Below are 27,919 nucleotides of genomic sequence, written 5' to 3'. Positions count from 1 at the left end.
TTATGAGCTCAGAGTTGTTTTATTTAGAGCACAGGGTTTACTGGTATACATACAAAGTTAGGTATATACAATTCATGACAGTTTTTCCAATGAACTTGCCTTTGGTGGAGAGGCTTCAATCGGTTTAAACTCTGAATGAAAGGACACGGGGCAAAGAGCACGACTTAAGGGCGTTACAATTTAGGGCACCACCGACTCTCGTCTGATGGCGATTGAACATTTCACAGCTGATATCAGTACATTCTGTGGAAACTAAATTTGCACTAACAAATTACAGACAGCAGAGGGGCTGTTTGGGCTTTGGAGAGCTGCTGTTTCTGCGTTCCAAACAGCCCCCCCGTTTTTTTGTTGTGTTTTTTTTTTGTTTGTTTGTTTTTTTTTGTTGCTGCTCAGTAGGCAAAAGACGAACCCTGCTTTTGAAACGTCCCTCTCGACTCCGCCCCCGTCTTAACCCGAGCTCACGTTAAATTATTGCAACTCCCTCATCGCCTGTTCTGTGACAAGATCAGAAAAATAAAGGCAAGTTTAACAGGTGCAGTAACAGACCATTTCATGCAATGTTCCAAGTTTTGTCATGTATACAAAGGCATTTTGTCTCATAGGCTTAGTGTTACACACCTCGGGTTAATGGGTTGAAAGTTTGTTGGAATCTCTTTTCTTGACACATAAAACATTGTGGACAAATAAGTTTAATAATTGTAATATAAACCAAAATGAAACGGTAGAAATGTGTTTTCACTGACTCCACTGAAGTTAGGTGGTGACACCAGCATTCCAATATATTAACATGATCCAAAGCTAGCCATGTGAAGGGGGTAAATGTCATGTCTACTGTACAGATGTGTCAAGTGGTAAGGTGCACAACTGCCTGGAGAAGGTTTAAGAGACAAATTGTAGCTTTCATCTTTTTTTTTTTTAAATTACTTTTTGTTTCATCCCCTCTTTGTTTCTCTGGCAAAGGGGAAAAAATAAAAACAAAGTATATTGCTTAAAAAAAAAAGTTTTTTTTTTCTCCTCCATATTGACATGAAACATTTCATTCACTGCTTCTCGGATTTGTCTTGTTAGACAGAGCGTTACATTTTCAGAGATACATACAGAAAGATGCTGTGAATTCATTAGATCAAACAATCAGCAATGGAAAGTGACAGTGACTAATTCCTGGGACCATTTATTGGAGACTGTCTGTCTGTCTGGACTTGATCTCCGTTATCAACCAGCAGGTGGCACTATGCAAGCACGGATGTATTGCCCGAGTGAAGGGGAGGGGCTGAGAGATTAGTCTGGTCACAGTTACAGCAGTCAGTCCAGGAACCGTGGCCTCAGAGGGTTTTTAGCCTCTGTGACGGAGGGTCTGCAAACATGCTCTCCACTTATCCCTCCCTCCCACCCCCTGCTTCCTTTGTCTTTTGTCGGTGACATTTAACAATAACATTATAACACAAAGGGATTGATCATTTGCTCCTGCCAGATGTGCTGGAGCCCCCTGCTCCACCCTCCAGCTTGTCAGCTATTTCAGATGTGTCTAGCTTTTCAGAGCCCTCGCCTTTCTCGGACCTCTCCTCCCCCTCCACCAGCTCGGACCTCTCTGACCTGGCATCTGCGTCCCCCTCTGACTTCTCCTTCCTCTCTGAGCGGTCGGGGTCCATGGACGAGGTGCTAGGTTTGTCCCACTTGGCCAGGTCGTCATGCTCAGCAATGCTTATGGAGATACTTGAGGTCCATGCCTTCAGGTCCTCCTGCAGAAGACAATTGAAGATATTTCTGAGGTCTGGAAAGGAAAGGGAGGCTATTACGCAAGACTGATGGGTTCCCATAAACCTGGAAGGTTTAGTGAGCTTTCTTTCAAAAATGTTCTGTACCCGACTATTTTGTAACTGGGAACAACTGGCAGGTGATTGAGGCTTGGGTCCAGAAACTGAGGAAACAGTAAACATGACAAACTACAAACCTAAATCCTTTAACCATTCACCCACATTTACATCCGGATAAAGGCTACTCTAAACCACACCACAAAATGTAATTCTCTTCAATGCCTCATTTGTTTTGAAATCCCTGAGGAAAGTTATAGATTTGATGGGACAATAGCGGCGACAGTGTTGGGAGTTTGCGCCTCGCTCAACCTGTCTCTGTCATTGTGTCCTTGGGCAAGACTTGCTTTGGGGTCCTCTGGACTTGATAAAAATGCTTTCCAAGTACAGGCCATTTATCATTTGTCATGTGCAGATGTTCTAAGAGACTCCAAGACAACTGGGCAACCTATGACATAGTGCAGTACCTAGCATAAAAACTTTCCCCCCTACAGCTGGAGACCATTTTAATTTTAACAGGAAAAACTCGTACAATGAGGTAGCCTGATCACTGCCTTCCTACACAATTCCACTCAAGTGGGATTTTGCCCATTGGGCCTGATTTCTCAAGATGAATTTCATCCAGGCCAATCAGCAAACAGAAGGAGGAGTTGTGAATGACGATGTCAATTTTTTTTGCATCGTTTTAGAATTGTAGTTTATATATGGTTGTATTCAGCACCACAGAGAGAAAACTTCCGGGAAGCTTGATAACGTAGCTTCCTTCACGATCGTGCTGGTACGTCATGGCCACATGTTAGTGATTCAGTAAACTCAAATCCAATCATTTCAAACTTCAATAGCGCCCAATTGTTACTCAATAGACCCTCTGGACAAAGCAAACTGTAGCACCATGAGCTGGCTTTCACCAGCCTATCAAAGAGATGCTCAGCCATTGAAGAGAAGCTCAGGAATTGAAAACAACCTTCCTCCGCTTTCAAGTCCAAACAAGTCTATCCTCCTTCCAAAAGACTGAATCCAGAAGTTGAGCTTTTTGTGTAGTTGAAGCCAACTACCCGCCATCACTCAGCCTTCTACATGTTCTATGTAGAATAGAACATTCTACATAGAACATGAGAATGTTCTCTGTAGAGAGAATGTTTTTCTCTTTTGAGTTAGAGAGAAAAACATTCATCCAGGCCAATCATGAGGGTTCTCTTCAATAAGAGAGAAAAACAAATTATTTGTAATAAAGTCAATCATCCAGATAGATTTTATTACATCCAGTGTTTCTTATTTTACACCAAACATCTGCTCTAGGTCAGCGTACATCTAAAACATATCTAAACTATATAATATGGATGTATCAAAGGTTCTTACCTCATCTTTAGCATGGAATACAAAGTTGGTTCCATCATTTACTCTTCGATAAGAAAAGACAAAAAGAGTTCATGTCAGTTTCATATATATTTCGCTATGTATTTTTAAAGCTGCGTTTCAGATTAATGATAATATTGTGCTTTAAATAAAGTTTGAAATGTTAACTTTCAGTTTTATAGAGACAATAACTTCTGATACTATGAAATAGGTCTTACTGAAGTATGAAGACATTTTTCTTCTTCTTGTAGCCCATTGAAGGATCAAACTTGCAGTCACTCATGTCAACAGAAGGCTCCCCGTTGTATGTTGCAGTCAGATTCTTAGCATCCTTGTAGAAAGTCAACTTTCCCTCCTTCAGCACACAGTATACGTTCGCCCATGATTTGCTGCAAAAATCATGAACAATGCATGAAATTATTTTTAAAGGTTCAAACTCAATGTCTGTTTGGAGAGCATGAGCTAGCTGGAAAAAAAAGACAGTTCTCAAATTACCAGGCTTTGTTTCTGTAAAACAGATGAATCGTATTCACAGACGTGAATGTGAAGCAAAGAGTTTTCCCACCTGTACAATGTGGTTCACAGTGAAAGATCAGTGATAGACTTAAGTTATCTCCAGTTTAAAACAGTAATGAGTGGGAGTCCAGAGAACTCCTAAAACTGCTGTAATCTTGTAATTACAGTGGAGCCCCTCATTTATGCGGTTCAATATTTGCAGATTTTTCTGTGGAACCTTTCTCTACATTATTTGCAAAAAATTTACCTATTCATTTATTTTTATTTGTTTTTTTGTAGAATTTATTCTAAAATATTAAACTGAAAATGCAGTTTGGGAAGTTAAAATACCTAGGCATAATTTCTACAAGACACAATAGGGTTTTGGTGTTTGCAAAGCAGCCAACCCAGGAGCAGCATTTATTTTCCTTGGCACTGATTGGTTGTGCCCCCAAAGGAGGATATAAGGAAGACCAAGGAGGTTAGCTTCTGTGGGAGTGCTAAGGCCCTTTCTACTGTGACAAATAGATTATTAGTAATAGATAGTATTATTATTACCAATAGATTAGTACTGCGACAAATAATGCCTAGTAAGGTACAGTTGGTGTTTGAACGATTAAAATAGGCAGCTATATGCGTTTCCCGAGGGGGTCTCAACTATTTACTAACTTTAGCTATTCATGGTTGGCTGTGTTCCTTAACCCCCATGAATACTGGGGGTTCACTGTAATTATAGGAGGCAAGCTTGCTTAGAGGAAGTGTGCTGTTGATTAACAGAAGCAAAGCATCACTGCTTTGATTCGTTCAAATGCCCAAAGATTAACAGAATATAATGTTTTTTTTTGTTTTGTTTTGTCAAACAGTCATTGTTGATCTAGTAGTTTAGATGGTTGCACCTGTTAGGGCTCCTCTGCTGAGCTTCAAGGTCAGTGCTGGTGGCCTTTTTACGGTAGAGGAAGCCTTCATTTTGGGCAGTGTGTGATGGAGGCTGAGGTGTGGTTGGGGCACCAGTTGCCGGGGCCGAACGAGAACGACGAGTTGTCTCAGGCTCTTTTGGACGGGGCCGCCTCCTAGGCTTGGGACGGTCTCGGGCGCGGGGGCGTCCATCAAAACGAGTCACAGGTGCTGAGAGGCTGCTAGGAGGACGATAAGGCTCGCCACGTGCCTGAGAGAGCCAATTAAAAGAAAAATAGATACACCAAATTACGAGAAGCAATGACCCAACAAGTCGTTGCTTAAAAACGCGTGCATGCCAACATACATGTGCCGCCTCTCTTTCCTGGACTTGTTCTACAATTTCCGCCATCGTAGATCTCTTCTCCCTGTAGGAACACAATTATTGTAGAATCTCAGTTTTTTTGGATTCAGTCAAACAGTGCTGGAATTTACAGCCTGCAGTCGCACAAGTTTGCGTACCCTGAGCGTTTGTCAGAGCCGTCCTTCACAGAGCCCTCCATGTCACTGGAGTCCTGTCTCTGTATCCTCTGCTTGTTGCTTCCCTCTTGTTCACTGGACGACTGCCGCTCTACGCGCCTTCTGTAGCGTTCCTGCCGCACTATTAGCGGCAGCTCATTCAGCCTGGCCTGGATTTCCTGTTCACTAGAGGTCTGTCTTCCCAGCTTGTACTCCCTTTCCCGCCTCAGATGATCCATCTGTGGATCCGAGCGACTGCCCCGGGGATCCCTCTGGAGACGGCCATGGAGAAGCTCCAGTCCTGATTCTGGTCCCACCATGTCTGCCATTGGGATGTCTCCGAACTGTTCTCGCTGCAGTCTGCTGGCCTCTAAGAGAGGATTTATAGCTTTGTGGATGTGGTTGATCCTGGGCTGCATGAAGTCAGCTTTCAGGTGCTGCCATGCGTATGCCATTTTAGGGTCCATGATGCCTCCACTCTGGGCCAGAAAACCAGAGCTGCCCAGACTTCCGCTGCTGTAATGATTTTGTGCCAAAAGCCCCGAGCTTCCCATTCCACCACTGCCCTGGTAATTCTGCGGTAGGTATCCTGAACTCCCCAAATTAGGCTGTTGTGCCAAATACCCAGTACTACCCAGATTAGGCTGTTGTGCCAAATACCCAGAACTACCCAGATTAGGCTGTTGTGCCAAATATCCAGAACTCCCCAGATTAGGCTGCTGTGCCAAATACCCAGAACTACCCAAATTCGACTGTTGAGCCAAATACCCAGAGCTCCCCAGATTAGGCTGCTGTGCCAAATATCCGGAGCTTCCCATATTAGATTGCTGTCCAAGATATCCCGAACTTCCCAAATTCTGTGGTTGGGCCAAGTATCCAGAACTTCCCATATTTTGTTGAGGCAAAAAGCTAGGGCTTACCATACCGCCACTGCTTGGCTGCTGAGCTATGTTCCCTGAACTGCCTAACTTACCAGCACCTAGATGATTTTGCAAACTACCCAAACACCCTGTGGTCACTCCAAAGTATCCAGAACTCTCTGCACTACCAGGAGTTTGGTGGTTTATTCCATGGTAAGTACAGCTGTCTGCCCCTCCACTCTGGGATGCTGATAAGCCAGAGTCACTTCCAGCTCCAGGCACCTGTTGGTTCATCCCAAGGTATGAGTTGTGTCCTGCTTTTCCAGCAGACTGTTGCTCCAGTCCATGGTAGCCTGAACCGTTAATAACTGGATTATAGCTGGCGAGTGTTGTAGACAATCTCTGGGTTGCAGAGCTGGTACCCAGGTCAAAACTGGTCTGGAAGGGTTTGGGTTCTATTTGAGCCTGTATTGTCTGCCTCAAGTAAGAAGAGGTAGCACTGGTTGAAGGGACACTGGGAGTCAGACATGATAACGGGAACATTCGTCGACTGGAGAGTGGGGTTGTCTTTTTTTCCTCCTCTTTTTTCTTCTCGGCCTATAGAAACAAACATATATGTTGTGATGCTCCAATCAAGTGTCTGTATGACAACCGTGACGTAGAGGTGCATCTCATTAAAGTAGAAAATCATTTAAAATCCGATTTAATTCAGTAATTCAAATCAAAAGGCTGAACAGATATGTTGTAAAGGTTTACTGCTATTTCTGAATGATTAGTGCTAAAAACGAAAACCCAAAATTCTGCCCATCAGGAAATAGAAACTTTACAACAATGTCAATAATTTTCAAAGCAAAAATATTCTTGTCCATCCCTCTAAAACCCCTTTATCCTCCTTCCTGACATTTTATTGTTTTCTGTGTTTATTGGTTGTCTTCAAATTTGGGTTGTCGTTCCTTTAATTGAATTAAGTCAGCAAGGCAATACGGGGAATATTTTGCTATTCTGACAAGCAAAATATTGTGTACCAGGTGTATGCTGGTGACGGAGGTGGGAGTTTGCCCTGCCACTGGTGGGCTGCCGCTGTTGTTGTGTCCTTGGAAAAGACACTTCACCTACGTTGCCTGCTGGTGGTGGTCAGAAGGGCAAATGGCGCAGAATAGCAGCCTCATTTCTGATGTCATAGCAACATGTCAAGTGTTTTGCCCATAGCTGTAGTTTTTGATATGATTGTCTTGGGTTAAATTCCTGGTCTCTGGCCATCCTCCCTATTTCTTGTCCAATAAAGACCACGAGCCTGGCCAGGTGAAAACCAGCCCCTTCTTTGTACAGAGGGTCTGGACTCTCGGCGATTGAGAAACAATTGTTTCCTGGAGACATTGACGCTGTTAAAGGTTTCAATTTTACACAATCACTATGTAATGTCCATGACGTATGACGCAGATCCTGTATGATGAGGTTGTATTAACCAAATTTTGGGTTTTCATCAGCTGTAAGCTATAAATTTACAGAAATGAATTCTGAAATAAATATTTCTGTATGCAATGGAGGTTCACTTTTAAATTAAACCACTGAAACAAACTGTTTTGTGATTTTGTCATTCACTGAGACGCACCTGTTTGCGTTTTTAGCTTGTTGTTCTAAACACAAATCAATGTAGCATGGAAGGCCGACTGAGTGAGGGTTCATGAAATGCGTTCATCACACGATGCGTTCAATGATGCAACTGCTGGTATGTGCAAATGTCTGCTAAGCAAACACAGCATCCTGTGGTCATTGTTCTTTTTTTTTTTTAGCAGCGTTAAACTGTGGCTACAGCAGATACGATTAAACTTTCATCTACAGTAAAGCTTACTGCGGAAAGCTGGCGGAGGGAGCTGAAGCGTTCTTTCCAGGTTACAGCGGCCTTGCGGAAGGCCTCGTGGCGAAGTATGAGCTGCTCAACCTCATCTGTTTGGGCCTGGGCCTCTTCTCCCTCTTGCTGCTTGGAGCTCATCAGTGGCTCCTTGGCTTTCAGCCAGGCTTCTGCCTTTACTGTCTCCTGGGCAAACTGGAAGTGTTCTTGCTCTGGAAGTGACCGTACACAAACAGCACACTTACCTTACATAATCATGTTATGTTTTATAATTAATGCCCACTCAACTGTAAAGCTGGTATTTACATGTTTGAGTGTGTGTGCGCATTTCGATTCCAATATGGATCGTAGCTCAAATAATAGTCCTAAAGCTAAAGTAATGTTTGAACATTTGATTTATACATACTAGTGCCTCCTTGTTTATGGTCTTAGTCCATTTTCTATTGCAGCTATGCATCTGTGTACTTACTGCGTAGTAACCTTTCCTGGTGTTTGTCCCATTTTTCAACCAGATCCTTCTGCTTTGTGAGTAGACTGTCCAACTTCTCTTGTATCTGTTGCGACATGTTTAGGTAGTTTAGACAGAATCATGACTTTTTGCAATGCTGTTTTATGTGTGCCAGTAAAGGCGCGTGGTTTGCCTTCCCAACCTCCTCTGACGCTGGGTTGCCTGCAGCTATCAAAATCTTGCCGAGGTCTGCACACTGTTGGATGGTCTTGCTGCGGCCGTCTACTTTGGCTTTTAGATCCTGGTGATGTTTCATCATCACTTCCAGAGCCGTCAGATCCCTGTAAACAAACAGGTCAGATTGTTCAGAAAAGACTGACTGTATACTGGAAGTTAATAATAATAGAAGCTGTGGAAGGTAAAGGATTAAATATGTGCTAAATGGCTCATGATGAAACCTAGCGACCAGCGATTTCTATTATTTTGCAACTCCAACGAGTTAAAAAGGGGTTTAAATACGGCTAAAAAATTTAACTTCCATAAAGAATTCATGATAGGTTCATGTGAGACAACCTCTTGCCAAAAATACCAGGCAGCATTATCTTAGGCCTGTAGGTTTATCAAGTCTGATACATAGACATTATTATATTTTTGATGGCTATACGTTGTCCTTTAAGATGATTATTTTTCTGAGTGAAATATGTAGTAGAAACAGAACATGTACAACATTTCTGGTCAGAGTTCATGTCTTAGAAAAAAAATTATTCCAGTGTAAGAAACCTCTAAACCTATTTAAAAATAACTTTATTTTGCATCCTTTTTTACTTTCATATCTATTAGTCTAATCAGACGTTCTCAGTACATATTTCACACAGAAAAACCCTTGGCTGTGCACCACCTCCAACCTTCATTTCCTATGGCACATGTGAACTGGACCTGGTTTGGGAAAGAGACTGCAGCGGGAATTTCTTAGCTTTGTATTATGTCATGATAAAATGAACAGAGCACTAAACTAGGTCAAGGTTGCCTAATTTCACACAGAACGTAAAGGTGTTCCGGTCCACTGCGTCCACACAAGAACCCAGAGTTATTTGGTGCAACCCGATGCTCATGCGCTTTCAACAACTTCAACACAAACTAGCGGCAGCGAAGAAACAATGTCTCACCTTGGCTCATCCCATCTTATTTGGCCCATGATGCCTTCCATCCACATTAGGTTTTCACGCACCACCGAGAAGAACTGCACCTTGTCAGTTACGGAGGTCACCTGGATGCGACTGGCCTCGCAGGAGCTCAGCAGTTCCTTCCAAGCGTCCATTACTTCCTGCTCTTTCACCATGATGGCCTCTGCCTTTTCGCCAGCATAGATGGTCCTGAGCTGGGCAGCGTTCTCCTGGAGTTGCCTCACCTTTCGAAGACACGGGAGAGACGTGAAAAGTCGTGCCGCTGTTCAATCAAAAGACGCTTTTTTAAATCCTGCAATAACTGATCTGCAGAGAGAAGTTTTATCGCTTGCCTGTGCAACCAGCAGTTGAAGGGCATGCTCAAAGGAGTGCATGAGTCTCTGCAGGGTGGCTGGATTGGTAATGTTGGCCTGGCACGCCCTCACCTCTGGCAGCTGCTTCATCTTCCCTGTGATCTGAGCCAAGACCTACAGCACGGGAAAGCGCCGTCATCACGAGCGCTTTAAAAGTAGAGCCCTCGCCCCACGCTCAGACCGTCTACCTGACATGCAGGAGAAGGACGAGTCATGGTACATGTCATTTGTTTTGACTCTACCTCTTTGCAGTCGGTGAAGAACTTGTGCAGCTGTTGGGATGCGGCCAGCATCTGCCTGCGCGTCTCCATGAGCTCCAGGAGGTCGGCCCATGACTCATTCAGGCCGTCCTTCCACTCGGCGATGGTGGCTGCATCCGAGTGGCCGCAGTCGATCATCTCGTTCACCATTTTGTTCACCTGCTCCATGCGCTGCTCGCCGACGCTGTTGGTTTCTGAGGCAAACTTGGTGAACCTCTCTTGAAGCACCTGAAGCACACACACAAACACACACACACCCCATAAGGACCAAAAACATCTTGGTACATAATAAAATGTAAAAAGCTGCACAAAATGCTGGCAGTCACTGCTGAACCAGTTAGTGCGAAACGTTGAACTCATGGAGACCGATTGGGACAAAATGTTGATGGAAAAGAAGGAAATGAGTGAGAAAAATGTGGGTTAATAATTCCTATCATATAACACCACCTTCCTAAAATAAATTGTTGTTCTTCTTTGCCAAAAGTGGGGTTTTTTTTGCCTAAATTTTGGCAAAAATAAGGTGGTAATTTTTACTCTTTTTCTTGCTAAAATCTGTTTTGTGGAGTCTGTTCATCAAAATTAAATGTATTGGATGGAGTAGTTGTATTGATTTGTTGACATATAAAATGCATCCCTCTGTTCATAATTATGATCCAAACACAAAACTTTAGATGTGTTTGTTGTAAAAAATTTTAATTTTAAATGCTGTTCGTTGGTTTATAGTCAAGCCCAAAATTATTCAAACTACAAAAAGATTCATTTGACATATTCATGTTGGCAGATTTAGATTTAAATTATCATTTAACTTACAGGCATATCTCAAGAGAGAAAGTGATAGAAAGAGTATTTATATTCCAAATGTACCTGTTTTTATATCCGTTTTAACAACAAATACCGTGTTGAAAAATATCTATACCTTCCTCAATAATCAATATTACATTCCCTATAGCCTCACACTCTTCCTATAATTGCTGAGAAGCTTTTGCATGTCTCCACTGATATTTAGATGATTTATCTTTCACTATGAGCTCTGTCATGTGATGGACAGGCGACCTGTCCAGGGTGTGTCCTACCTCTAGCAGAATGACTGCTGGAGACATGCAGCAGCCACTGCTGTGAACACCGGATCTCCTCCATAAATATTTCAACAGGACAAAGTAAAACTGCACTTTGCACACATTCCTCTGACATGGCTGAGGAGCATGAGGGAGTTCCTACTGGAGTCCTGACCAGAAGACATAGTGAGGCATTTTTCTGAAATCATTTCAGTTTTTAATCCTTGCTGTTTCTGAATACTCATGAGTGAATGAGTGAAATTAAGAAAACAATAAACATTTTCACTGAATATTCACAAACTCAGTTAAGCACAAGTCAAAGTCAAAATGAAATGGCGGTGTTGTTTTTGTTCCTCTTTTCTATTTTTGTGCCCTCAGATCGCTGCACATATTCTATCCTCAGATATATTTCCTGGGGTAAAGCAGACACTGGAACCATGCTGATGAACTTACCGTCACTTCCTCAAGGTCGTGGCCCAGCTCAGTGGAACTCGCCACGACCTCACGCTCAGTGATCCATTTCTCTAACTCCTCAACTTCCTTGTTGAGCTGGTAGAGCCAGTACTGCTGCTCCAGTTTGGTTTTTCTGTGCTCCACCATGTCTTTCAGGGACACATACAGTCGGTCGATGTGGGACTGCTGCTTAGTAATCTGCTCACTGTGGAAAGGAAAGAAAACAACAATGACGCAGCCACAAACAAACAAATAATCGACCCGAATGTGCCATAAAGAAGCATTTGCCTCCTCCTCACACAATTCTTGCTTTTCCTTTTTTTGTGTGTGAAACACTGAAATGTTTTGGATCATCAAATACATTTTCAGACAAAATGAGACCCAAAACCAAGTGATTCATCATTCCACATTATGTGGCAAGAATTACCGTCAAGTGTTTGAGGTAACTGTCAAAGAGCCTTACGTCACTGAAAAAAAATTCTTTTGGCCCACTTGTATTGAAAGTTTGCAAAGATGAACAGCCATTTTGAGATCATGCTACAGAATCTTAATTCGATTTAAATTAGAATCTGCTTTTTCTTTTCTTTTTAAAGTTGTCTAGACTTGGGCTTGTAGTTGTGCCTGGGCGTGGTGAAGGAAATTGAAAAAACAAAACACTGTGTATAATTCAGTGATGTTATAATTTCTATTATTATATGTAAATGTTGTTGCTGTAGTTTCTTGGTTTTTGTTGTTTCCTGCAGGTTTAGAGGCAGACTTCTAGGGAGTTGAGACTTGTGTTCTCTCTGTGCTTCTTTCTCTCCTCTATTCCTATATCATGTTCATTATATTTAAAATAAACCCAAAGCAATTTCTAATTATGTGTCACATATAAATGAAGTGCAACAAAATAAAACTAAATAAACAAACAAATGGATAACTGTTTATTTTTCTATTTTAAGTGAGGTAAATAGATTTTCAGGTAGGGCCAAATTGATATGGATAGCTTTGTTTCAGCTATCATCAAAAATGATTTGGATTTCTTTTGTCTTGTTTTTGTTATTAAATGTATATGATGATCTGAAACATTTAAGTGAATCAAAAAAAAAAAAAATCACAAAAGAAATCTGTAAGGAGTTCAAATACTTGGCCACAGCCTGCATGAGTCCTAAGCAAACCTCTCTGGGTGTCCCAGTTCCAGTAAATGCTGGCATTGCTGGGAGAGCATGCCTACGGTCTCTGCATACGTTTCCACTGTTTGCTCCAGAGCCAGGTGAGCCTTCAGCAGCTGCAGGGTGCTCGCCTCATCCTGTAAAAGGTCACCGTAATGTCAAACTACAACAGACGTAGCATGATCGCTGCGATGCCCACTTGTGCGAGCGAACACTTGTTCGACCGTACCGTGCCTTTCTCTTCATTGGCGACGTGGAGCTTCTGCCCCGACAGCCAGGACTCCACCTTAGCGGCCTCGCTGTAGTACTGCTGAGACTGCAGGGCGGCGTCCAGCATCACGGAGCGCCTCTCCGTCTCCAGCTGCAGCACTTCCCACAGCTGGCGCACGTGCCCTGCTCCCTCACGCACAAAGTCCACCTCTGGAGTTCTTAGCGAGGCAATGATGGCGGCCCGATCCAAGACCTCCTCAATCCGAGCCCGCCGCCCTGTCAGCTCTCTCTGGAGCGTCTGCAGGACCAATCACAGACGAGCTCTTAGGGTGAGAATGTCTACCTGTCAGGTAGCCGTAGCCTAGGTTAGCCATGAGACGTACCTGGTGTTTTTTGACATGCTGCTGCACACTCTGGAGGTTATTCCCATAATCCTTACACGATGCTAAAGGAAGCCTTTCTTGGATCCACATCTTAAATAAAGATAAGGGCATCGTTTAGGTTTTTATTTTTTTTTAAATGAACATTTAAGAATTTCAGCCACAATATGAAATATGAATGCTACCAGTTTTTTTTTTTTTTTTACTTTTTTGTAGCATGTTTTTTTAGACTCACTATAAGAATAAATGTCACATTAATTTTGGGCTTTTGATGAAAACTTGGATACAACAAACAGTTTCAATGATTGTTCAAAACACAAACTGAGTGCTGAGGTTTGAATTTATCATAAAATTTCTCTGATTCACACACACTAAAACATCTGAAGGTTGTTATAATTTGAAAATGAAAGTTCAAGAGGAAAATTGTTTTGGTTTTAACTCAGAATTGGAATTTTAACCAGCTGATTTAAGAGACATTGTTTTTTTTTTAGATTCTGATTGCTCATCAATCTTAAATTGGGAGTTGTTTTAACTTAATATTGTGATTTAAACCAAATATTTATATCACAATATGTGAGAAAACTGTTCTCAGCTTCTTTCTTATTTTTACTCACATTATAAAGTTAAAACAAGAACTTATTTTAAGAAAGAAGAAATTAAATTCTTGGTTCAACTTGCATGTACCAAATATCTGATGATGCATTTTATTAAATGTCACAAGAAATTCTGCTCAGAAATGATTAATATGAACAAGGTTTGAACAATAAGATATGGTCCTCAAATGTTGCAGAAATAACAGTTGTTTTAAAATTATTTTTTGTCTTTAAAGACTCAAGCAGATGAAAGTAATACACTTCTCCCTCACAGTCCAACACAGGATACAAAAACCTGCTGCACAGCACCCTGGGAAATAGTTCTCATTTTTCTTCTTTCGTTGTCTTTTAAGCTCTAACGTAAAAAAACTTTATTTTCTCAACTCTTGGATACAAAACGAAATTAGTAAAAAGTTAGCACAACTCACTACTGTAAGATATTCTTGACTTACAGAGGAGAAGTTAAGAGACAACTAATGCAGTCAAAAATACACACTCAAATACATGTAAACATTAATCCCCAATTATTTGGATGTTTCAAAACCTTCATGGGCTTTTAAGGGTTATACAAGCAAACACTTTAAAAGGTTTACATTTAGCATGTTTGCTCTCATGAATATGAAGAACATATGCTGATCATCAGAAAGTGTAAAACACCGGGAGGACAATAAGCAAGTGTAGTGACTTAACACCCGCAATGCAACTTATCAAATGTGAATCAGAATGTTTCTACATCTATATTTAGCACATTTAAAAGGCAGGTGCAAACTACAGAAGCAAATCTTTCAGTGTCAAGTGATTCAATTCAACTCCAATTTTTAGGGTCACATTTCAAGTCATAAACAATTTTTGATTCAGAAACAATTGGAATGTGGAGCTCAGAGGAGGAGCGCCGCCTCGAAGGTGGCGGAGCTCCTCTGCCACCTGTAGTGCTTTAAGTACCTACTTAAAGCACTTTCTTAAATCCTCATAGGATGGTCCATATCACTTTTTCAATTCAATTCAATTCAATTCAATTCAATTCAATTCAATTCAAAATTATTTTACTAATCCCAAAGGGAAATTAAATGTTGTTATAACTCATTATTTAAGTTTTTCCAGAGATTTGCTGTAGGGGTTGATGTTATCTACAAGGAATGCCTGCACAATGCCGAGGTTCTTAAAGAAATATTCAAAATAAATAAAAAATTGTGCACCTACTTCTTGTTTAAAAAATTATTTGAAGTTTCTCATTCTCTGTAAAATTGTATCCTGAAAAAATAGTAGCTGAAATGCCTTATTAAAAGCCCAAATTAAGATGGCATTCATGTCCAGGATGAGTGGATGTAGCTTCTGACTAAAACCATAACGAGCAAAGCTGTGTCTTATTGCCAGCAGCTGAGTGATAGATTTTCATCAAGCAAGAGGAAACTCACAATTTCATCTTCCAGATCCTGGGCAACCTGGTGCATTTCCTTGGAAGCCAGCAGGATGCGGCGCCGCTCCTTCAGAGGCTCGATAAGGCGAACGATGCGGGTCTCCACCTCACCTGACTGCTCACCGCCCTCCTTGTCGCCCGCCACCAGGCCTCGCTGGGGAAGGCTAAGGCCCTGCAGGCCTCCCAGCTCCCCCATGTCCTTGTAGAAGTCCCCAATCTGAGACTCCATCGCCTGCAGAAGGGAAGAGTAAGGTCATATTGCAGCCACTGTGTGTGAAAAGTGGACAGACCGCATCAGCTTTTTTCCTGTCAGAACATATCAGGGTTACGTAATAGTTTGCTTCACTTGAAGAATAAAAAAGCACATGAGGCATTTTTTTTAATGCCACTGAACATTATGTTTGGGAACATGCCACCACGGAGCAAACTGAAATGTTTCAGACGGAGCTGTACAGTGCCTTGAGAACTACTCATACCTGTTGAACAAGCGCATAACTGTAACGTAGCACAAAATTATAGATACTGTTGCAAAATCTGATCTGCGTTTCTATTCAGACGCCCAAAAATAAATACTTTGCAGAGCCCACTGTCGCTGCTTGTGCTGCTTCAGCCTCAGCTTCTACCAGTGTTGCACATCTAAAGGCCGAAAGGTTTGTCTTTTCTTTGTGAAATACCACAGCCTTAGTCAAGTTTCACCACAGATTTTCAATTGAATTTAGATCAAAACACTGACTTGGCCGTTCTACCATATCAATATGATTCCATCCAAACCATTCCACTGTAGCCCTGGATGTATGTTAAGGGTCGTTGTCCCAACTCATTTGTCCTTCTCTGACTAATGCTCTCCTTTCAGCTTAGGTGGACGGTCATGTCTGTCCATCTGCTTCCCATTTTTAGATGATGGACTGAACAGAGCTCTGTGAGATGTTCAATTGGAAAATATTTTTAGAACCTCACTACCACAGGTGACTTCTGAATGCAGTTGGTTGCATTGGAATTTAATGAGCCACACTTTTCAAATTTAAACATTTAAAGAAAATTATTAAAATTATCATTCATCCTTTGTCTTTCATGCCACAGTAAGTACGCCTTTATGTTGGCCTATAGCTTAAAATTCAAACTAAGCACACGGACGTTTGTAGCTGCTCGTCGTAATGTGATGAAATGAGTGAAAGTTGGCAAGTACATTTTAGTAAGCCTGTGTGCACAGACAGCAGTCTGAGTGAGACACTGTCACATTCATTAAATTAGAATGTATGTCCTGATGAGGCTCGTTAGTCTGATTAAAAGTACTTTTGAAAATCACAGCCTTTAAAGTTGCAGCATGTAAATTTTATTACAATTTTTTGTTTTGTTAAAATTATCATAATGTTGTGAAACTATTAGACAGATAAAATGTGACCGCTGTTCCCAGTTCCAACTGCAGAAATGCACTCAGCCAGAAGCAACCAATCAGAGACAGGAGGACCATCTTAGTGCTGTCAATCACCCTCTTGTGCACGTTACTTAGGTTATCCTATCCACTTCCCTCGCTCTCAGCTGGTTCATCACAATGTAACCTGACAGAAATGCTAACACTAGTCAGCATGGGTACAGATGATGGCGGATAAACAGCCTGTGTGTAGTTTATCTACAGGGTGGGCCATAAGTTTCCATAAAAAGGAGAATATAAAATTTCCTTTATATTTCAGATACTCAAGAAAATGCGTTTGACAAAAGATGCTCTTATTTCAAACGCAAAGAATTGAAAAAGAATTGAAATTATACTAATGGCTGGATTGGGAAGCAGTCGCACGGTTGCATGAACCTTTAACAGAAAACATGGAACGAGCATCACACATGACACTGTGGCAAAACTTATTTGCAAGTTTCAGAAAACTGGAAAGGTTGCAGATCAGCCATAAAATGGTCCAAGATGTGCAGAGATTACACAGAGTCCCACAAAAATAAAAACAATTGTCCAATATAAAATGTTTTGGTTTTTCTATGTATGGAAACTTATGCCACCGTGTAAATATTGTGCTTCACATAGGGTTAGAGCTCCTAATATAAACTGACTTTTTAATAACACTTCAATTTATTGAATGGGACTGCATTTAATTTTAAAGTAAAATTAAATTTAAAATTAATTGAATTTAACTTAATACATGGAGGATGTCAGTTGCCTTTTTGACAAGCTGCTGCTGAGGAGAAGGCTTTGTTGCTGCTCATTAATAGACTTATAGGTGCTGCAAATGTCTCCTCGGCGCGACTCAGTAAGACGTTGGCGCTTGCCTGGAATTTCTGGAGCTGCTCATTGAAGGTGGGAAGTTGGTGTGCATGTTCCAGCTGGGGGGGCTGCTGCTCCAGGTGGGAGAGCTGGCTGTCCAGGTCCGAGTAGCTCTTCACCGCTGGCTCGGGTTTGTTGTTCTCAAAGAGCTGGCGGGCCTTGGCCTTGGTGGTGGTCTCCAGGTCCGACCAGCACTCTCTGATCTCCTCCAGTTTCTGCTGCACGACCGGACGTAGCTCCGGCTTCTCCTGGATCAGCTCCTGACCCTCCTGAATGGAGAACGTCAAAATGAACAAGCAGTTATTAAAATGCATTCCAGCCTGGACGAAAGCAGTTGCATTATTTTACTGTGAGCCATAACGTGTTGAGTTTATAAAACATTATCGGAGGGAAAGGACTGCTTTGGCTGACTGATTCCTCCTCACTCTGCACACAGACAGTCTTTAATGTCAGGCTTTGCTTCGAGGGAAGGTTCTTATGCTCTGTAGTGATTGTTGCCCCAATTTGTACCACTCCAGAAATTCATGAACAGCACAACTCGTTTACTGTCACGCATTTTATATGTCAAATCCAGCTTACAATCACGTTCAATAAATACCATAAATATCATTTTTAAAATACTGGAATTGATCATTTTTTGGCTACCAAAGGAATTCAGCCCACTTTCCCAGGATGCAACAGTGCCTACTGAGAGAAAAAGTATCCACATCCCTTGAAATTTTTCACATTTTGTCAGGTTCCAACCTCCAACTTTAATTTATTTTATTGGGACAACTGGGGAAACCCAAATGGAAATACAAAAACGCACAAAAAGTGAATTTTGCATAATAGGTGGCTTTTAATTTCGGGGTATCAGAGTGAAGGGTGTTGATTTCAAATACCACATTTGACTGATTCTTACAAAAATGATTGAAAACCACATGTTTACTTCCACTTTCATGGCGACTGTGGGTAGCGTAGTCTTCTTGTGATCGGAAGGTTGTAGGTTCAATTCCAGCTTCCTCCTGCCACATGTTGATAAGCCGCTGGGCAAGGCACTTACCCACAAATTGCCCACCGATATGTGTATTGGTGTGACTCTAGTAAACCGCTTTGATTGGTCAAAATAATTGCAAAAGCGCTACATAAGTTCAGTTCATTTACTTCATAATCATGACTTTATGTAATTTGTGGATGCATGAATATTTCTCACATAACAAAGCAAAAACCTGTGGATTTTTGTTACTGTATCACAGGATCCTACCTACCAGGAACAACCTGAGCGAATAACAGATGATGCCAGAAATGGAGTGGGTGCCTAAAATAGCTGGGCATAACAGATCTCCATCCTGAGGCGGGAGGCCCCCCTACATGCTCACAAGCAGGTGTAGAAAAATAAAGCATCATTTGGCCTTGAGCTGACCTAAAAATCATCCATGGTATTTCTAACAAACCCCTGTTATATCCTCCCATTGTTCCTCTCCGCTCCCTTTTCCTCCCCGAAACATCAGGCTCTGTGAATAATGTGATTTGGATGAGATGATAGAAGCTTGTGGAATTGACTTTTGAGGGAAGGAAGCCCTGTGTGCGCTCCAGTGTGCAGTGTAACGTCAAATAAAAAGCGCATTTTCTCTATGTTAAAAGATGGCGGGAGTTACATGCAATGAAACACGCGCCCCGACAGCCGCTTCGCTCTGTAATCTCTCGCGCACTTGAACCTGAGGTATATCCTATGGCTTTCATAATGCAGTGCTGCATTCCCTCTCTTGGCACAGGCTCTCTGCTTAACTGCTGCTAGCACTCACACTCTCAAACATCCCTCTCTTGCTCCTATCTTTCCTCAGCCTCGCTTTCCCTCCCATAATGCAGAGCCAGCAGAAAGCAAGCGTCTCCTTCGCTCTCTCCTCCGTCTCTCGGCTTTACGGACACGCGAGGTGAGGCAGAAGGAGAAGGAATAAGAGAGGGGAGGAGGAGAGGAGAGAAAGAGCGAGGGAGGGTGCGGGAAGGAAGCAGACTAGAGGAAGAAGTCGAGCAAAAGGCGAAAGAATCAAAGGTTTATAGAACAGGAATGAGACTGTTATAGTGCTGCACTCCCAGGGAACAGTGTGATCCAATGGGCATTTGTGAAACGAATCTTCAAGGCCCTTATGGCAAACATAGTGGGATATTTTAAAGGCCAGCACACATAAATCACGGTCTCATGGCAGCAGCGTGCAGCCAAATTCTGCTGGCTTTCTTGCAATGCTGACGCAGCATAGCTGAACAGTAGGTGGGATGAAAGGGCTTATTTTATACAAACAACAATGACTGCCCACCAAACATACCCGTTTGCGCTGTTATCAGCACATTTACAGCGTTTCACTTAGTAATTTTCTCTCTTGCGACGTGTTTAAACATGTCTTTCAAAATCGAATGGGACCAAAATATTCTAATATACGTTTCACTATGCACTTTTTTAATCAATGTTTGATTTTACTGCATTAGTTTTTGAGCTGGGTAGCAGTCATCCTAGGAGAAATTCAACCCCAATTCTGCTCAGACTTTGAGATCTTGAAGGTTTCCAGTGGACTTTTATTTCAGTTTTCCACAAAATATTACTTACAAATTATTTTATCAAGATTAATAAAATAAAAAACCATTTGGCTTTGTTACTTAAACCCAAGTTAAGCAGAGACTTTGACGCAGTGGCTTAACTGGAGGTGAATCCTCAACTAATACTTGGTGTGAACCATGTTGGAGGGTTGGAGTTACCTCCAATGCTCTGGACCTCAAAGCAAGAGAATGACAGATGCAAGTTTGCAGTTGGTAGGAAGTGAAATGCCCCAAATCGTGCAGTTGGCGTCACACTGCTTCCTGTACTTTACCATGTATGTTGGGATACCTAAAAACCTGAGTAAGGAAGGACCAAACTTTAAGAAATAAGGTCCTTTCACTGAAACAGCCATGACTGATTGTGATGCAACCCTGTAGCATATTGTGTGCTTATTGGGATTGAGGACAAGACATTACAATCTGCTCCCTCATTAGGAAGGATTAAATTACTTTGGCAGTGAAGTCAACGTCTCTATTCTGTTCTTTTCTGTTCCAAATGACAACCTGGAGATGAAAGTCCAGGGTGCCCAAGTTCAGCCCTAGAAAACGACTATCCACCAACGTTTAGATGGATCCCTTCAACAAAACACCTCTGAGTATCCTGCCAATGCAATATATTCCCAGATCAACATGTCTAATACTGGACTATATTGGACAACAAGTTCACATCAGAGGCAGAATACATAAGTTTTTTGTTTTTTTTCAAGTGTTGCTCTTTGTTCATTTTTGTTATGTTATGTTTATAAAGATTCCTGTTTCATTTCCTAAAAGAAATGTCTTAGTTGAATCAAATAGAAATTAAATATGACACAAGTATAATATAATGTACGGCCTTGTTTGTGAATAAATGATTTCACTGAGCAAAAACATCTGATATTAAAGGCTTATTTATTTGTGGTCTACTTAACATTTTCCTTAACAATAATAATTAAATACTGATTTCAATAGTTTTATTTACATTACTTAGCCACCTAAATCGTTTTTTTAAGATACAAAAATAGATTTATGTGGTTGTATTGTGAAACTCGGAAAATTATTCTGGGTTTAGGAACTTTACACCAGAACGATTGAGAATGACAATAAAGACACAGTTAAATACTTACATTCACTTGAAATTTGAAATGAAACTAATTTTGTTCACGTTCTATTTCTGATACATATTTGCAAAATTGTAAGGAGCCAGTCTGTTTTGTAACACTTTTGTAGTGTTTCTGTGCTCATCTGCTGCCTTTTTGTAATTTCCATCTTGTCTTCGCTGTTGACCATTTTCAGAAGAAAAACAAAACAAAACAAAATCAAAGCTCATAAAAAATGTCAAAAAATATGTGAAGCACAAACATATAATAGGTTCAAATATGATCTGTGAATCTGAGCTACGGATTTACGCCTTTCCTGGATCAGTAAGTCAGAGTTCATGCAACAGAACTAGCAATAAGTAGGAAGGTGGAAAACAACTTGCTTATTAAAAAGAAATAAATGAAATGAATTTATTGAATACAGTTATTACACCAAAGCATTTTGGAGTCACAGGATGAAGAACGGGGTCCAAACTAAACACCCAAGGAAGAAGCTACTCTCCATTTAGAGACAAACACTGACAGTAAGCAGACGTGTCTTATACCTGCTGCAGGACACAAAAGCTCTGAACTGATTTATGATTAAATGATATGTGAATGCCTTCCGGGAGACACTTCAGTTATGAATCTTAGGATGTTCTAAATTTGAACATAAATAAAAGTAACATGTAAAAGAAGGAAGGAGGCAGTTTTTTCCTGATTGGAATAAACATTTTGAAGTAGCTCAGCCAGAGTTCCTACTTTTGATTGTGATAGAGAATCTGTGGAAGAAGCTAAAGATTAGGATGATGGCAAGGAGGCGTTAAACAAGTGACTTAAAGACTCTGCATCAGATACTTCATAATTTGTAGTTAGTCTTAGAAGTTAACAACAAAATCTTTTGCCAAGAAAAAAACGGTGAGTCATTTTTGTTGTGAGCATCAATCAGCTGTCTGCAGTAGTTCAGAGAGACAATTCAACAGTCAGTTCAACTCAAAACTCTTCTGACGGAAGGTGACCTAACAATAATTCCAAGGAATGACACAAATTTTATAGAAAAGTCAGTGCAAAACTCAAACTTATCCACAGTTTGTTACATAATAACCATAAACATAGCAGAAATCCATATGTCCTGTGTTAGGCCCCAAAGGTTTGGTGGAGAACATTAGTGAACAAACAGCATCATGAAAACTAAGGAACACAGCTGACAGCTCAGGGAGGACGAAGTTACACAGCTACCTGTAAGAGGTCATCTAGAAATGGACAGAATATGGCAAAGACTAGCAGGAAGAACGCCATTTTAAAGGAAAACCTTAAAAGGACCGGTTCAAAGGTCACCACAAGCCGGGGCGTGCTGTGGTGGCGCAGGGGGTTAGCATGCCCCACGTTTGCAAGCCTTAGTCCTCGACGCGGACGTCGCGGGTTCAACTCCCGGTCCTGACGACCTTTGCTGCATGTTCTCCCCTCGCCCTCCTTCCTGTCTGCCTACTGTTGCAAACATACGAGCCACTAGCGCCGCAAAAACTCTTCGGAGAAAAAAAAAAGATCACCACAATCCATGTAGGACACAGAAAAACATGTGGATGAGGCTGCTCTGATCAAATGGCACCATTTTTCAGCTCCTCTAGGTTTCTATGGTGTCCAGCAAGCCCAAAGCAAGTCTCGAATTTGACTAAAGGATTTCAGGATCTAGATACGTATGGCAAAAGAAACCGATGTGCTGAAATATTTGTAATTCCAAACTTTACATTTACATCTACTATGTAAATCCTTCCATTCACCCTTTTTGTTCTTTTGTTTTCAACCAATTCCTTATTTAAAGCCCGACTGCAATGCAACATATCTGCAGTGAATCTCGGTGCTTACACTTCCAGAACTTCAACATGACAACTTGTAGGACTTTCGAAGATGCTGTGTGTGTGATGGAAAACAAAAGCTATCATAAGGAAGTACTGCTGGCTCACATAAATCTGAATGTACCATTCCCACAGCAAAACATAGAAGCTGCAAACGATTTAAGACTAGAGTGGAAGCTCACCGTCCAGCAGAACCAAAACCATATAGCATAAAGTCATAGCTACAACTGAATGACCCCACAATGATGTATTAGAATGACCCAGTCAAAGTCCAGACTTAAATCCATTTAAGACTTGATAAATGAATCACAATGAAAGGTGGTTCTACAAATAACTAACTCAGAGAGGTAAATACAAATGCATGCCACAATTTTCAGATACTCTGGCTTTCCTCCTGTTCTCTTTTTGACCATTTTCTATTTGCAGCAAAAATAAAGACCACTAGGTCAGAAATCTTTTAAAAGAAGAACGTAAAATCAAGGAATAGAAGACGTATTGTATTCTTCAATTTCTTTTTAAGATATTGAAGTATCTGAAGAAGCTTCTTCTATAAATGTATTTATTTACTCAGTTGCCAAATTTTGAGATTTCATGTGTGAGTGTGTGATTTCATAATTACAGTACATACACAGAAGGCACAGAAATGTGGTTTTTAGTAGCACATGAATAATATCGATGCGCTTAAAGAGAAATGGGACTTCCTGTTGAAAGTTATATTTTATTCACATGACATTTTATTAGTTAATCTATAGCTAATAAACAGAATTTGCTCAAGCTCCATCCTTGTTTATGTGTTAAAGTGCTGAGCTTGGAGCTCGTGCCGAGGCTTGGCACAAGGTCAACTGTGAGTCTTCTCACTGTAACAGAGAAGCACCCACAGATCCTCCACATGCACGAGTCGGCCTGGAGCTGCGCGGCTGGCTTCATGTGCTGAGTAAGTGCTGCGAGAGAACAGAGGCGCAGGCCGCAACGGGAACGCTCCAAGAGGACGATGAGTTCTCTGAACACAACAGGAAGCGGCGTCCTCCTCTCGCCGTCTCTTGGGTAGCGACAGAGACGGATGGCTGGATTAGGTAAGGCTAGCAGGGCCTGAGTGACATGATGGGCTCCGTAGCTATCTGTTTGGACACGACACAGGGAAACTCACGGCAGCCGGCACAGGAGAGACAGACTATGAGGCAGCCATCTTCTGCACTCAGTGTAAGGCCTCACTTTAGGTTCCTGGTTTATTTATTTTTTTCTATTTTGCATCAAAAAGTTTATCCAAATGTGCTAATGAATAAGCAATAAAATTGCATCATTTTTCACTTTGTTTATATCTGCAACTGAAACAGGATGAAATATGTAATATGATCAAATGAAATCAAATAGGTAAAAAAAAAAAAAAAAACAAAGTACAAAAGTGGAATAACAGTAGCTGCGTTTCTATTACAAATGTGCACAAATCTCTGTCAATATTTTGCTAATATCGAAAAACCCCCCACAATTTTGCAATTACGCTGTTCCGTTGAATAAGAAATGAAATGAAAATCACACTTGAATAATCTAGTTTATGTGATAAGCTGTTAAAAATCATGGCAGCGATGGATGTATAACAACTACATGAGATATAATCAGGATTCAGTCCTGTAACTAGCATTCCTCATCTATCAGCCATCAGTGGAGCGTCGGCATCTTGGCCAGGCATTGGAACGACCCCTTACAATTGGGAGCGGCTACGTATGCTGCGTTTTGAGGAAATTAGAATTTACAATTTTACAGAAGACTCATGGATTCAACATGTTCAAATGGCACAGAACTTTCAATGAACTGTGCAACGCTTTGAGAGCCGGCTGCTCATCGTCCGAAAAGCATCCTCCAAACCATCATCCTCCTACTACCTCCTGTCATCTTCTTCTTCGTTTTCACCAGTAGTAACATCCAGCTTCTGATCACATGATTTGTATGATGTGAATAAAATATTTCCATTGCAGTTTTGCGAATTACATCTATTTTGATTTGACTGAAAAACCACCTCATCCTAGCGCAAGATATGAGTTTTTTTTTGTTTTTTTTTTCCAATAAAGACAATTTATTTTTGTAATTTCATTTCGTGCTATTTTATGGCTAATGGTAACACAGTTATTATAAATTATGACAACCTTGATTCTTAAAACACAAGTTTCACGATGGACTGTTTTGAAAGAAAAGTCCATCATGTTGGACATCCAAATTATTGGACATCAACAATTTGTAAACACCAATTCCTTTAATTATTTAGTCTTCACTTGGTTCGAAAATGATTTAAGTACTGGCTCAAGTTTGCAAAAATATGCAGCAGATTCCATAGTTTCATGATCTATTAAACAAAGCTGAACCCATAAAAGGGAAAATCTACTTTTGTGGAAAAGCTATGTATACACCACAAAGAATTTTAAAGTAGCAGCTAGATGCTGTTAGTAAAATTCAGCTGGTTGTTTGATCATCAGCAGGTGTAACTCCCTCAATAGAGGCAGGAGAATTTGGTACTTTGCTTGACTAGAGGTTACAGGTGGGTGTTAACACAACGCCGTCAGCAATGGTCTAAGCAAATGAATTGATGCTGTACTTTCATGTTGGAACGCTAATGAGGTTACACCCAAAATACTGAATTCCATCATTTTACTGTGAAAAGGATTTTTTTCACAACTGTAAATGAAAATGTTTTCCCCCAGTAGTTGGCGTCCCGCAAGATTGACCCCAAGGTTAAACTGTGCAATGCTCAAATAAATTTCATTAAACCCAAAAGTAGGCTTTCAGACTCCACGAGTCAGTTAACATGTAAAATGTTAAAGTCTTGACGGTACAATTAGAAAAAATTAAATATTAAAACTCATTTAAAGGGATGAAAGAAGAAAGAAGCTTCAGTCTAGAAAAGAATATGTTGAAGTTGCTTCTGGTTGAATCACAATATCCATTGGGAAGATGGGCCTAAAGCAGCAGTATCACTCAGCCACAACGGTTAAAACTAAACAGAGTATAGCAGTAACAACGCTACAAACCAGCTGTCGAGAATGGTGGGTATCAGGATAATATGCGAGTACAACCAAGGGTTTGATCCCAAACACAGCAACAAACACACACAATGGCTGAATAAGAAAAGCATCAGGGTTTTGTAATGGCCCAGTTAAAGCACAGCCCTGTGCTGGGTCTTAGACATGAAGCTATTTGGACTTATGGACCATGGCTAAAGCAGTGCTGAAATAAGAATCTGGTAAATAAATGTAGTTTGTGTTTTCCTGGATAAATCAACAATTTCCAGTCACAGTAAGATGAGTGTGGTATAAATCCTACCATGTCGATTCAAGTGCAGAAGATCTCAATTTTCCCCAAATGTTCAGAAAAATATCACAAGGAGATGATTTTTTTCTTCTTTGTTAAAAAAAGACCAGAATTGCAGATGCTATGGCAAATTAACTTTTATCGAAATAAACGTCTAATTAGTGTGCATTTGTTTTGTTCAGGTTTGGGCCACCCCAATGGGGATTTTTACCCCATGAAAGACAAAGAATTTGTTTTGTCAAACCAATAAACGAGGAATATGTGTAAAACAGTCCAATTGTTCCTGTGTTCCCCTGAACATTTCAAACGGTAACAGTTGAAGAGAGATTGTATCCCCTGCTCTGAACTGCAGCTCACAAAACTCTGAAAATACAAATGAGTAGGCCTGCCTGTATTCCAACACTTACTGAAGAACTGAAGACACAAAGCAAATTTAAGCCTTTTTTTGTCCCAAAACTAAGAAGAACACATTACACATATGGACAACCAAAGCTTTTCCACATTAGATAATAAACTTTAGTAGTGTTGACTCCAAGGCTGTGGTTATAATTAGTTTCCCTGGTATCTAATGAATATTTTATTACACAGCTTACTACCACAATGGTGTGCAAAAATCTATAAAGTCTAATCAATTTTTTAATGTATTCAAAGGAAATAAATAAGTAAGACAAGAGGAAATATCAACAAACACTCTTATGATATTATAATGGATGTAAATACATTGCATGTTGGTCAAAGTCTACAAACATTTTCTGCGTTTTCAAGAAGGAAAAGGTTTCTGTGTGACATTTTACAAATACTCGTGTGTTGCTAGGGCTTTGGAAAGCAGAACATCACTTCTTGATTTATCCAGATTTCAGTCATTTTTAAAGATCAGTCAAAGATTGTACTATGTATATTGTTGATTTACAACAATAAGTCTTTAATACAAGAGTCTTGATTACCAGCATCAAGTTCTACTAAGGTTTAAAATGGATGTGGTTTAAATCTAACAGTTTCCACCCTACTGCTCTCTGGTTGTGCAGGAGTGACTGACGTTTTCTCCAGCTGTAGAGAGCAAAGAGCAACACAGATTTTGCTGCACACTGACGCTAAGCTGGCTGAAAGATGGCTTCCAAGATGGACAAATAGAATAAATTTGAAATATTTATGAAAAGAAATCCAGACATTCATGGTGTGAGCAGAGACAACCACACAACCAGCAAATATCAATTTGTTAAGCTTGAAATTTCTCTACAACGAGCAGAACGGCAAAAAACATTCAGCTGGAAAAGTGACTGAAACAACCACTTAGCATGTGTTGAGTCTATACTTTTGTACCATTATAGCTCCAATGACCAGTATGACCAGTATGTGCTTTTATTTCAGCTGCAGCTGGAAGATTGCTGTCTTGTTCTGCTTTAAATAAAAATCTGTACTGGTCCTGAGCTGCAGATGTCATACCATGTTCAGAAACTCTGATATATTTTTAAACAACAAGCTCAACTTGTAATCTAAGGAAACTGAAATGATGACAACAGATCTCATTTGAGGCCCATGTGGACTTCAATTCATTGGTGCTGGACAGCATGGAGGGT

At 40.7% G+C, this 27,919-nt stretch overlaps 1 protein-coding gene across 3 annotated transcripts in view; it reads right to left on the bottom strand.

The window, feature by feature from the left end:
- Window positions 1–27,919, bottom strand: part of sptbn4a (spectrin, beta, non-erythrocytic 4a) — a 33,049-nt gene continuing 5,130 nt past the window's right edge. For all 3 annotated transcript variants that reach the window (XM_044141655.1, XM_044141653.1, XM_044141654.1), the window contains 18 exons: window positions 17,566–17,829; window positions 15,290–15,523; window positions 13,285–13,374; window positions 12,921–13,199; window positions 12,698–12,828; window positions 11,541–11,745; window positions 10,015–10,260; window positions 9,752–9,886; window positions 9,402–9,643; window positions 8,438–8,576; window positions 8,257–8,341; window positions 7,788–7,999; window positions 5,079–6,532; window positions 4,924–4,984; window positions 4,559–4,827; window positions 3,386–3,556; window positions 3,171–3,213; window positions 1–1,739 (listed from right to left, as the gene is read on the bottom strand). In XM_044141655.1, coding sequence (XP_043997590.1) covers window positions 1,455–1,739; window positions 3,171–3,213; window positions 3,386–3,556; window positions 4,559–4,827; window positions 4,924–4,984; window positions 5,079–6,532; window positions 7,788–7,999; window positions 8,257–8,341; window positions 8,438–8,576; window positions 9,402–9,643; window positions 9,752–9,886; window positions 10,015–10,260; window positions 11,541–11,745; window positions 12,698–12,828; window positions 12,921–13,199; window positions 13,285–13,374; window positions 15,290–15,523; window positions 17,566–17,829 — 4,545 coding nt within the window. In that variant the 3' untranslated portion in view covers window positions 1–1,454. The remainder of the gene's footprint in view (window positions 1,740–3,170; window positions 3,214–3,385; window positions 3,557–4,558; window positions 4,828–4,923; window positions 4,985–5,078; window positions 6,533–7,787; window positions 8,000–8,256; window positions 8,342–8,437; window positions 8,577–9,401; window positions 9,644–9,751; window positions 9,887–10,014; window positions 10,261–11,540; window positions 11,746–12,697; window positions 12,829–12,920; window positions 13,200–13,284; window positions 13,375–15,289; window positions 15,524–17,565; window positions 17,830–27,919) is intronic.

The sequence above is a fragment of the Gambusia affinis genome, linkage group LG15 (genome assembly GCF_019740435.1).
Source record: "Gambusia affinis linkage group LG15, SWU_Gaff_1.0, whole genome shotgun sequence".
Taxonomy (NCBI): Eukaryota; Metazoa; Chordata; class Actinopteri; order Cyprinodontiformes; family Poeciliidae; genus Gambusia; species Gambusia affinis.
This window is presented reverse-complemented; position numbering and strand designations above follow the sequence as displayed.